Raw genomic sequence first — 13,118 nt, forward strand, 5'->3', positions numbered from 1 at the left:
AGCCCAGGCTTGAGATCTTGAAAATGGTTGATGTGGCTTGCTCTAAAGCTGAAAAGGCATCTTCTCTTCCCAAATCCCATCCAGATGCTAGTGCTTAGAGAAGCTTGTTTTCATAAACAGATTCCAAAATAATTTCTCCTCTGTTACCTTTAAATATAAGGTATGGATCTCAGTTTATAGTATAATATTTACTCACTAAAGTAAGCCTTAACAATGTAACATTTGAAGTAATTTACAATTCCAACCTCAATTAAAGTAGCTTTTTCACTTGGTAATTATGTTACAAAATTAGTCTCCACTTCAGTTAAAGTAGGCCCTCAAATTAAGACTCCTGCTAAGATTGTTGGTATTTTAGTGTTTATAAAACAAATTGTTGCAGGGTGGTGTGGCACACGTCTTTAATCCCAGCACTCGGGAAGCAGAGGCAGGCGGATTTCTGAGTTCGAGGTACAGAGTGAGTTCGAGGACAGCCAGGGCTATACAGAGAAACCCTGTCTCAAAAACAAAACAAAACAAAACAAAACAAAACAAAAAACAAAAAAAATGTTTAAAAGTATACATATTGTTTTATGCCTCATTGAATAAAAAGCATATTCCCAAATCACATATAGTAAAAAGGAATCTATAAATGGGACTAAGGGTGAAGCTCAGTGATAGACCATACTTACGGCCTTGGGTTTGATATCCAGTTACCAAAACAAGTATAATGAAATGATTGTAAAATTGGACATTACGTGGGAAAAGAAAGTCAAGTTTATATGAAAATCTTAGAAGTAATGTTAAGATAGGAGTATGACTTAGTGATAGCATGCTTGCTTGGCATATCTAGTATCCTGGGTTTGATCCCTGGCACTATAAAATCAAAATTTTACAAGACATTTTTGTTTAAAAATAAGCAATACTAAAAATTCAAATTGACTACATTACTTGTATATATGATTTTAACTATACACTTTTTGATAAGGAACCATGGACTGTGCAGTCTTCTGCCTTTTGGGTAGAAGAGACATACATACCGTAGCCTTGATCAACATAGCACACCCTGTTTTCTGATGAATGTTAACGTTCTCCCAAGTGTTAACAGGTATTTCTTCTCAAGAGGCACTCCCTGATTAAGGAGGTATGAGACATGTGTTGTACTTTAGCGCCCTCTTGCAGATTTAGTGTGCATTAACGCACTGAAGCCTGGCTCACTTTTTTCAAAAGCCTAATTTGTTGTATCACAGCATTTCCCACCCACTCCTTTTAAGCCTGTTTACATGTCTTGGGAAATTAATGTTCTATGAAATTCAGCTTGGTAATTGCTGGAGGTTTTATCACCTTATTCTTATTCATGACACATCATGTCAGACATGCCCAGGAGAAAATGACTGGTTTCCTTGGTAGCAACTCACAGGGTAGCAATACCTTGAAATAGGCCCCAAGTTTAGGCTCCTAGCTTGGTGGTCCAGAAACTCCATTTTCTGCTCTCCTTTGAGTTATCTGGCACCTTACAAGGAAGCTTAGAAGAAGCTGTTTCCTGAGTCCCAGTATCAGCCTGCTCATAGAAGTATGGGCACAAACTGCCTAGCCATCCTAGACAACTTTCTTTTAGTATCAGTGTCAGTGTAGCAAGTCGACCTAGCAACTCTTTAGTTTTCTTGAAGAGTATGAAATTAGTTATAAAAATGAATTGGCCCTAAGAATTCATGATGAATACACCCTACCCCACAGTATATATACAGTGTGATGCAGGTTGAGTATTCTTTGCCTCAAATGTTTGGTACACATGTTCCACATTTTGGAATTTTCCATATTTTGGAGTATTGGATGAAACCCAAATCTAAACATGAATTCTGTGCATCTTCTACATCTTCTACACATAAACTAAAGGAACATTTATATAATACTTTTTAGTGTATATGTGTTCTTGTGCTATCTGCCAGTATAATCTCATAGCCTAGATGAATGAACATTGACATTCCCATTCTTTATGCTCCCTGCTACACACACACACACACACACACACACACAGAGAGAGAGAGAGAGAGAGAGAGAGAGAGAGAGACTCATGTTTGCATGTATCTGGGACTAAGTGCCGAAGTGTAGGGCTTTCCTAAGTTGTGCACTGTTCTGAGACTGTTCTCTGGTCATTTTCATTCAGCCTAAGGGTTTCCCAAACTGTTTCATAGGCTGGATGATTTCTACCCTGACTAAGCACCTCACTTCTAATGTTTCTATTTGTTAGTCTCATATTGAGAAGGTAACATTTCTTTTCTGGCCTTATTTCCAAAATTAATGGCACTTTAAAATAGCTGTCTGTGTAGTGATTGTAGTACCTATCTGTCCCGTCAAGCCATTTCTGTATTAATGCTTTCTAACTGTTAATTGTAAATATGTTGTAACAATTTGCTAGAATATGCAGCATGATGTCCTGTGGTGCTGAGCTTTGAAATTATCTTTTAATGGGAGGGGGCATACACTTTTTGCACGCTTCTGTAGCCTTATCAAGAGATCCCAGAATATTAGCCTTCTCCTCAATATACAGATGGAAAGTGATATTTATTCCTGTTTGCTTTCTTGCCAGGCTCTAAGGGATGGAAATAAACTGGCACAGATGGAAGAAGCTCCACTTTTCCCAGGAGAATCAATTAAGGCCATTGGTAAGTTTAATATGTACCATTTGCTTATAGGGATCCACAAAATGTATTGATACTTTTTGAGCATAGGTTATATGTATGTTAGAGATCAGCTAGAGTGATTTAATTAGGGAGAAAAGAGATCAGGGGACTGGAGCTCTTCATTCCTATTGGTATCATCCTGACCTGAAGCGATGGAAGAAATTAGAGGATCCAGGTGAGTGGCAGTTGAATGTTTACCAAAAGAAATGAGACCTGATTGGATACCCACTACAGTGCTGGCTCACTGCTTTGATGGACTGTTTCACCATAAAGAAATTTATCAGTAGAAAACCTTAATAGCATATCTTAGTAACAGTTTTAAGAACTTCACAAAGAACTTTTGTTGGCTTCTATGATTATCAAAAATATAATGTAGTGGAAGAAAAGGGCACATGTTGCCATTCTGACTTATAAAGGTAATGGCATGAGGGTTACCATACCTCTCAGGGTAAATTGTTACGCATCTCAGAGATAGTTGGTGGGTGAGGGGTCCACTAGGTACCACTTTTTCATCTCAGTTTGCTGGGCTATTTCCTTTCATGGCTCTCTCTCAACATGGGTGTTCAGTCCTAATATAGTCATCTCATATTAGGAGCATTTGAATGGTTGGGCTTTCCTACTAGAGCCTCCAACTAATTACTGCTGCTGAATACCCTAGTTTGTGACTCTGCTATTAACAATCTTCATTATCCATTTGTGGTTTTGAAACTCTTTTCTTTACTTGTGGGTCTTAATTCTCTCCGTTTAGGCCCCTGGCCTTGCTGGCTCTTTCTTCTATGGATGTTTTTCTAGCATTACTCCTTGCTGTCTTCCAAACAGTCTGCTTAACATGACATGCCCTACTTTTCCAGACAGTAAGTTACAGACGTAAAGTGTCCTATATGAAAAGGGCTGGATGGATCACTTAGCTTTTATTAGTAGGCCAGAATTCACTTAGAAGGGATTAGAGCTAGCCTAGGTGATTGATTTATCACTTTGCACTTCAGACTCCCATTTGTAGTAGAAGGAGTGCTGTAAAATCTTGGATTGCAAGCCCACAGATGGACTAGTAAGAAGGCTTTGGCTATATCTATCTGTGGTTCTGGTGACTGTGTCTCTTTTTACTCTGGAAATGGAACATTGGGAGATGGAGGGTCTCACACAGCCCCACTCGTCTCCCAGTTATTGGAAATATTTTACAGTGACATGTTAGGGACACCTGCATAGCCCTAAGGTTATCCTCCAGTAGCTTCCAAAGGGTAGGTAAGTTAACCCCTACTATTAAATAACATATGTTCCCGAGGTGGAATATTAAAGTAGGTCAGTTTAAAGTAAAATACGCCCTACTGAGTAGTATTTTAGAATGGGAAGAGTTTTGACATAGTAGATATAGTATATATTTGGGAAGCCATTGTCTCTCTTATGGTAATGAACATATCCAAACCTCTAACAGTAGTTCTTTTTTCATCTATTCTGTTCATTCCTCTTTCCCCCAAAACTGTAGACTAGTTTATATTTCCTATTACTTTTCCAAAGTGAAGTTGTAGTATATTTTTTGCTGAACCTCTTTTAATCAAATAATTGTTTTGATATTCAACCACATTGTGGCATCAGTTAGCAATCATACCTTTTTGTTGCTGAATAGTATTTCATGTGTTGATGGATGTTTGAGTTGTTTCTGCTGCTTTTGTATTATAAATAAAATTGTTATGAACATTTTTACACAAGCTTGCCTACACGTGTTCACTTCTCTTGGATAAATGTCTAAGGAATAAATCAGACTAGTTAAGAAATTGATGGTACTGCATACATCCAGCAGGGCAGGGGTGTTCTGGTTCTTCCTTCCTGCTCTGGATGCCTTTGCTGTCTTTTTCTTGTGTAACCCTCCAGTAAGAAGTCAAGGAGGAGTGAGAGTAGACATACTTATTCCTATGTGGGGAAAGTGTTCAGATGTTCTCTATGAAATCTGATGTTGGATGCAGGTAGTTGCTATCCTTTATCATCTGAGAAGGCAAGAGTTGGAGTCAGGAATTTCATGAACTGGGGATTATCCTCTCTCAGCTTTTGTTTTGGAAAGAATTATTTATTGTTTACAATTTGTAGTTTACCCATGAAACCACCTGGACTGTGACTTCAGTGGGCAACTGTGGTCATTGATTTGAGATCTTTGCTCTCTTCTAGTTTGGCTGTTTAGATTTCCTCCAATCACTGCTTTCCACCACCTCATGAGTTATGATTTTGCATTTTCATTTTCATGACATTCAATGCTTTTGATTTCTCCTTGACCCATGCATTACTTAAGACTATGTTGTTCATACCAACATTCAGGAGTGGACGCAAGAGGATAGAGTCCAAGTTCATCCATAACTATATATGTATATGTGTGTGTGTTGTTTTTTCATACAAGGCTTCATCTAGCATGAGCTGACCTCAATATATACATGAGGTCCGCATGTTTATGAATTTCTCAAATGCTCTTCTGTTGTTGGTTTCTAAGTTTATTCCATTTGTATTTTGGAACTGAACATGTGCTATGCTATTGGTGATTGGAGTGTTCTATAAATGTCAATTAGGTTGAATTCGTTGGTATCATCTGAACCTTCTGTGTCTTTCCTTACCCTGCCCTTCTCTCCTTTTTTGTGGATATCTGTGTCTCATTGAAGATAAATCTCTTTCCTTTCTGTGTTTTGGAGTTCTAGGCATATAAATGTTTGTAATTATTATGTCCTTCTGACCAATTGACTCTGTGGCTAATCTAAAATTACCTTCTTAAGCCAGGCAGTGGTGGCACATGCCTTTAATCCCAGCACTTGGGAGGCAGAGGCAGGTGGATTTCTGAGTTTGAGGCCAGCCTGGTCTACAGAGTGAGTTCCAGGACAGCCAGGGCTACACAGAGAAACCCTGTCTCAAAAAACAAACAAAAACAAAAAAACAAAACAAAAAAAAAAGAAAATTACCTTCTTTATTCCTGGTTATAGTCTTTGCTCTGAAAGTCTTTGTTTAATATTATAGATAATATAGCTTTCTCCTAATTAACTTAATATACCTATTTTCAATATTAAAATTATTCATGTCTTTTTTTAGCTTTGTAAATTTGCGTACTAAATAATAGGCTTCATTAAGGTGTTTTCATACATACTTATTCTGAGACAGCATCTTATGTAGCCCAGGTTATCCTCAACCATGTAAAAAAGCTGGTCTTGAACTCCTGATCTTTCTACCTCAACCTCTTGAGTGCTGGAATTACAGGGGTATACCACCTCATCTGGTTTATACAGCAGTAGAAGTCAAATCTAGAGCTTTATTCGTGTTAGGCAAGCATCCAAAACCTAACCTTAACTCCAACCCTAACCCATGCTTTGTTCTTATAGACCCTCTTCTGTATATTGCTCTACCATTCCATAGTCCCAGTCCTTTTGGTCAGTGCCTTCCCTACCCACAGTAGGCCCCATTCTGCTTCCAGGTCACATATTTGCTCTCCTTTCCACTCTGGCCCCTCATGACCTCTTTCCCCTACCTTTTATTTTCCCATCTAGTTTCATGGTCTATATCTGTAGACACATGAGCCACACAGATTGTGTCTAGGATTTGCATATTTTAGGACGTATGTGGTATTTGTGTGTTTCTGAATGTGGCTCATTTTATTTATCACTCTCCAGTTGCATTCATTTTCCTATAAATATGATTCTACCTTCTTTATGTTAAATACAGTACTGTTGTGTATATGTACTATATTTTCTTTATTCATTCATTTTGTATGTAAAGTGGGTTTCTTTTGAGCCACATATAGTTGAGATCATGTTTTTGTCTGCAATCTAATAATTCATGTCTTGTGTTTAGATGGTTGGGTTATTAACATGTTATATTAATATAATTAATTTTAAATTCCTCATCTTATTGTTTTCTTTTGTCTCATTTAGTTCTTGCTCTCTTCTTTGTCCTTTTGTTCATGTTTTAGTTGAAATGAGTACTCTTTTTTTTTTCTTTCTTTCTTTCTTTCTTTCTTTCTTTCTTTCTTTCTTTCTTTCTTTCTTTCTTTCTTTCTTGTTACAGTGCTGAGGACCGAACTGAGAGCCTAAATGCTTGTCAGGCAAACACCCTGTCACCAAGTTCTATCCTTGTTAATTAGTACTTTCTCAGGATGTATTTTATCTCTTCTGTCTGTCTAGTTGCCACAATTCTATTTATTACTTACTTTGCATGATTTATGTATGATATTTTCAAATAAATTTATACTTTTTTTGAGACAGGGTCTCGCTGTGTATTTCTGGCTGGCCTAGAACTTTCTATTTTGACTAGGCTGTCCTTGAACTCACAAAGATCCACCCCGGCCTACTTCCCCAGTACCAGGATTGACTGTGTGTGTTACTGCACACCATGCACAGCTTTATACTTCTTTATGTATAGCGTAAGAACTGTTCAAGTGTATATTCTCATGTGTCCCCTCCAGCCTTTGTTATTGTTATCATCCATTTTATTCGTCCATATGCTATAAACCCACTGGATATTGGTTTTGTTTGTATCTTTTAAGGATAGTATACTCACGGTGGCTTGACATTCTATAGATGCATTTATTAGCACATTCCCTGCCGACTTATCTGGCTGGCTTCATGACCCTCACTGCATCCTCTGATGCAGCCATAGTAGCAAACTTCTAACAGCTAGCCAGCCACTTTCCTTCTTCCCTTTTCTTCCCTCCCTCATCTGCTTCTGTGACTTGAGCAAAGGTAATTCTTAATTGAGGACCATCCCTGTGTGTCCATATTATTGTAGAAGCATTAATCAGGCTATAGTATAATGATGATTTTTCTGTGTTGAATCTCACATGTCCTCAGCTTCTTATGAACTGAGACTATGTCTAATTATAGTATACCCAGAACCCCAGCAACAGAAGACAGTCAGTATTAAATTATAGAAAAATAAGGAAAGTGCTTTGACAGCTGAATCATCTTACTATCATGACTTATGTCTGTAACTATGTATGTTCTGGTCACTCCAAGATTGCAGGAGGATGGCACTTTAGGAAAGCCATAAAGATCCACAGTCTTTATGATAGATATGAATCTTTTAACATTCATGGGAATTAAATATGCTGTGAACACTTGATTGATAACAAACAGAAAGTTAACTTTGATAAGGAATTTTTGTTTTGAGGCAGAGTCTCAATATGGCTGTTTTGGAACTCACTCTGTAGACCAGGCTGGCTTGAACTCACAGAGATCCTCCTGCCTCTGCCTCCCAAGTGATGGTTACTTAAGATTAAAGGCATGCACTGCCATGTCTAGCTGATAAAACATTTTAAGCAAACCCTCCTCCTGGTGATAATAACCTAGGGTCTCAGGCACTGAGCTCTACTCTCGGCCTGTGAAAGAGGCTTTTTTCTACTTCAATGAAGGTGTGCAAGTTTGCTTCAACTGCAAAGCAGTTTCTCTTCAAAAAGACAGTGTTTAACTTCTACAAACTTTAGGTTGCATTTTAGAGGATGATAGCCCAGTGCCTTCTGAGTATAATAAATATTTTCAGCATTATCAACTTTTTAACCAGGGAAAATATTAACTACCTGGAAAAAATGACGAAATAAACATCACTATAAGACATTTTACTTAAAGCATCATTAAGTAGCAAATCAGAGTTTTGAACTGTATCAGAAGACTATCCATCTATGTTATTATATAAAGTAATAATTTTTATAATTCCTTAAAGTTTTAAATTCCTAGAAGACTGGATCATCCATATGTATTTAGAAACTCATACTAGATGTTACTAAAGTACAAGTCTATAAGAGTCATCGCTACTTTGGTTTTGTTCTTTCAGTGAAAGACGTCATTTATATCTGCCCATTTATGGGAGCAGTGAGTGGGACCCTGACAGTGACGGACTTTAAAATGTACTTCAAAAATGTAGAAAGGGTGAGTTTTTAAATTATGCTTTGTTTTTAAGATCTTATGAACAGTAAAAGAAGGAAATAAAGTCCCCTGAACTCCTATCACAAAGACACTACAGGGCAGTGAATTTGAAGAGACGTTGGTTCTTAATCAAAATTGTTAAAGTTGCATTTAGACTTGGGGGAGAATTAGCACTGTGGTTTGGGTATAGACCTCCTGAGGTATACTATCTCTCAGATGCCAGCTTCTTAACTGCAAAGATAACTGCAATTCATAGTAAACAAACATCTAAGTCTGGAGCAACTTAAAACATGAAAACTGTTGACTGACTTTGATAGGTGTTTAATTTTAATCCCTAGGACCCACATTTCGTCCTTGATGTTCCTCTTGGAGTGATCAGCAGAGTGGAGAAGATTGGTGCACAGAGCCATGGGGATAATTCTTGTGGTATAGAGATTGTGTGCAAGGTAGGCTGCAAACACCAGTGAACACCAACACGAGGTAGACCATTCTGAACTCTTTCTGACTCATGGCCCTTACAATCTTTGGATCATAGGAATAATTTGTACTGTTTGCAGGGTAAACCTCTTTCAAATCTTATGTCAGTAAATGTAATCCACTGTAGAATTTGATAACCTCTCTCACAGTCTTCTGATTGATTGAAGTTTTTGGCTATGTTGGAACTTTCTATATTGAACTACTAGGCTCATGTTTTTTCTTTTCCCTTCCTTCAAGAAGTTAGATAGGAATGTGTGCAATAATGATGGCCACCAAATAAATTAGCTCAAATGAATAGGTTTTATGCCTAGTGACCTTACCTCATATAAGACAGTTTACTAAAAACTAACCTAATGTGCCAGGAGATGTATCCTGTCTGCAGAATTGTCAAGATCTCTTCCAAACTTAGAATTTGCATTTTTGCTTATTCTATTTGCTTTGCTGGAATCTGAGGACATCTCCACCCCTGGTTGGCTCAAGCACACAGTCTAGACTCACTGTTAGCCTTACATGGCAGATGTTTCCCATTCCTAGACAAGTTCTACCTGTGACACCAGGGCACACAGCTGCATAGGAAGGTAAACAGCTGCCGTGTAGGGCCTATGGTGAATTGAATAGGTCTGTGGTGTTTAAAGCTGTTATTCTCTTGTAACTTCCTCCATACTCACTGAGGGGAGCTTAGAAGGCAGGACCTCGTGAATGCTGGACAAGTGATCTAGCACTGCACTCCATCTCTAGCCCCTTTGCATAATTCTTTAGGAGCTTCCCACTCTCAGGCTATAGGAAGTACTCTTGTGTGGAACTCCCCTCTCTTATCCTTGTCTACCATTGCTGCTGGCTTTCCTGTAGATGTTCTTATTTGGCACATGCCTATTTCCTCACACTCACTGAATTCAATAAATCTCAGCCCCTCCCCCTTCTCTGGGTACATCCCCTTTCCTGGGTACGCAGTACATAGGCTACCCCAGCACATTCTAAGCTACATGCTTCATTCATTGCACATACTTTCTCATGGCTTGGAATGCTTTTCCTCCCCTCTGAGTATTTCTAAACACTCAACAAGTAACTTACCACAGTATGTGCATAGCCAGTATGGCTTGAAAAGCAGGCATGTCAGGAAACGATGCTATTGTAGCTCTTTTATGTATCTTATGGTATTTTAAGGTATTTTATGGCTGGCGTGGGTATTTGCTGACAGCTGATTTAAATACTTGGTAGCCTGGAATTATGAAGACCAGGCTCCCAACTCATGCCTGAGAACCTCACAAGGTATGGGGTTTTATTTTTATAGATTTTTGTTTTGCTTGTTTGTTTGTTTGTTTTCACATCATCAGTTTTCATCAGATCTTAGAAGGCCTGAAGCTCACTATGTAGACAAGGCTGGCCTCAAACTCATAGATTGCTCTCTGCCTCTGCTTTCTGACTGCTTGGATTAAAGGCATGTACTACCACACATGGATTATTTTATTATTTTTAATGTATAGGTGTCTTGACTATATGGATATCTGCCTGGTGCCTGTGAAGGCCAGAAGAGGGCATCAGATCAGATCTCCTGCAACTGGAGTCACAAGACAGTTGTGAGCTGCCATGTGGGTGCTGGGAATTGAATTTGGATACATCTGAAAGAACAGCCAGTACTCTATAAACTACTGAGTCAATTCTCTAGCCTGCATTTTATTTTTTTACAAGATGATTCATAATTCCAAAGTACAAAAGCTTTATATAGTAAAATGTCAAGTATTTCTCTCCCGCATTTTACTTCCTATAGACACAGTTACCAATGCCTAATGTAACACTGCACAGATACCTTCTGCATGGAAACATGTGGTGGCACATACCTCTACTACCAGCAGTTGGGAGACAGGCAGGCAGATCTCTGTGAATTCATGGCTGGCCTAGTCTACATAGCAAGCTCTAGGCCAGCAAAGGTTGTATAGTGAGACTTTGTCTCAAAAAGGCAGGGTAGAGGGTGGAGGGAAGGCAAGGATAGCGTGTATATGTGGTTCTGCCTCTTTCCCCCCTGTGACTGTGTATCTTTGTACTTCTTTTGACCAGTGCATATAGAACTGCAGTTTCTTTCCAGTAGGTCTTCAGCTTCCCTGTACATTATTTAGCCATGACCCCTACAAGCATTTGGCTTATTACCATTCTTTTGCTGTTATAAATATCATAATACGTTTACTTCCCAAGCTGCTGTTTCTTTGTTCATGGTTCTATGTATTTTCAAATTTCTTCTAAGGAAGAGTGTTTTACACACACACACACACACACACACACACACCTTGGTTACTTGATAAGAAAATAGATTTATTAGGAGACAATGCTTAAAGTGCTGCCACAGGAAGAAATCACACTGTTAAGAGCTAGGCTTGATGCAATAGTTTCTGCTAATTTGTGCTTGCTTGGGCATTTGGCCATAAGCTTGCATTGAGATAAGAGAGAACATTTTAAAAAATTGATATTAAGAAATAGCATTCTATTGATACAAGGGCTTGCTGAGAGCTACAGTCTCCACATGGTACAGACTACTTTCGGTGAATACATAGAGGAAAGCATTTCTTTTTCATGGACAAAGTGAATTCTGTAGCTGGCTCATTCAGCAGCTTAACGTGAACAATAAATTCCATGCACGCCTTTGGCTGGTAAGTGCACAGAATGTGGTTGCACATCTTTGGTATGCAAACATTATTTTTAATTCTTCTGTTGACTCTCCTCCCCGACATATACAGTCCCTTTATTCCAGTTGTCTTAAGTTTTAAAATCTCATTGGAAGTATTTTTGTTAACTTGTCTTCTGTGAGTTAAAAAGTGGTAGAGTACAAAATAAAGGATAAATAAAAGTCTTTTATGTAATTATGTCAGGGCATCTGGCTAACAAGTGCTCATATGTTAAATAACTGAGTTTTGTTCATTGTTTACTAGGATATGAGGAACCTGAGACTTGCATATAAGCAGGAAGAACAGCGAAAACTTGGGATATTTGAAAACCTCAACAAGCATGCTTTTCCTCTTTCCAATGGGCAGGTAAGTACAACGAAGTAAACCTTTCCTGCAGATACCTGTGAGTGTCCAACAATTCCATATTTACACATTTCTTTCCTGCATATACCTGTGAGTGTCCAACAATTCCATATTTACACATTTCTTTCCTGCATATACCTGTGAGTGTCCAACAATTCCATATTTACACATTTCTTTAGAGTTTTCTTTACCTCTTTTCTGTGATGTGACTAAATTCAAATGTTTGAATTTTATCTCTTCTGTATAATGATTAAGAAAAGCTTTTTAGCAAGGCAGTGGTGGTTCACGTCTTTAATCTCAGCACTTGTGAGGCAGAGGCAGGCAGCTCTCTGTGAATTTAAGGCCATCTTGGTCTATAGAGTGAGTTCCAGGACAGCCAGAGCTACACAGACAGATCCTGTCTGGAAAAACGAATTGAAAGAAAGAGAGAGAGAGAGAGAGAGAGAGAGAGAGAGAGAGAGAGAGAGAAAGAGAGAGAGAGAGAGAAGAAAGGGTAGAAAAGAAAAGACAGAGAGATAGAGAAAGAAGGAGGGAAAGAAAGAAAGAAAAGAAAAGAAAGAAAGAAAAGGCTTCTAACTTATTACTTTAAAATGTGCAGATTAAAATAGGAGTTCTAACGTGTTCAACTGATAACAGAATGAACAAAGGTTTGCTATCTTTTATATGATAATAAATACTGATATACATTTTCTGGATTTTGTATACAGGTGCTATTTGCATTCAACTATAAAGAAAAGTTTCCAGTTAATGGCTGGAAAGTTTATGATCCAGTGTCTGAATATAAGAGACAGGTAGAGTATGCCACTTGTCAAATGGACTATGATAGCTTAAATGTCTGTACTAAAAGGTTAGATATGTAGTAGTGGTGATGAAGCTGTGCAACAAATTGTACATAGGCCTAGCTTTCGAGCTTGTTGGTTCCTGATTTCCTGGGTGCCCTCTTCTGCTGTGCCAGCCTTTGACTCCATTGTTGTCTAGTCATCATTTTCCAGAGGGATTAGTAGGACGTGTGCACAAAGATTTGAAACTCAGATTTCTGAGGAACAAATCTCCCTCCCTCCCTCCCTCCCTCCCTC

At 38.3% G+C, this 13,118-nt stretch overlaps 1 protein-coding gene across 8 annotated transcripts in view; it reads left to right on the forward strand.

Annotated features, from left to right (window-relative positions):
• Positions 1–13,118, forward strand: part of Mtmr1 (myotubularin related protein 1) — a 59,967-nt gene that overhangs the window by 16,643 nt on the left and 30,206 nt on the right. For 7 of the 8 annotated variants that reach the window (XM_029473180.1, XM_029473182.1, XM_029473181.1 and 4 more), the window contains 5 exons: positions 2,567–2,642; positions 8,454–8,548; positions 8,884–8,991; positions 11,944–12,045; positions 12,750–12,833. In XM_029473180.1, coding sequence (XP_029329040.1) covers positions 2,567–2,642; positions 8,454–8,548; positions 8,884–8,991; positions 11,944–12,045; positions 12,750–12,833 — 465 coding nt within the window. Of the gene's footprint in view, positions 1–527; positions 1,121–2,566; positions 2,643–8,453; positions 8,549–8,883; positions 8,992–11,943; positions 12,046–12,749; positions 12,834–13,118 lie in introns of those variants that run through there. The other variant, XM_029473184.1, reaches the window with a different exon arrangement.

The sequence above is a fragment of the Mus caroli genome, chromosome X, assembly GCF_900094665.2.
Source record: "Mus caroli chromosome X, CAROLI_EIJ_v1.1, whole genome shotgun sequence".
Taxonomy (NCBI): domain Eukaryota; kingdom Metazoa; phylum Chordata; class Mammalia; order Rodentia; family Muridae; genus Mus; species Mus caroli.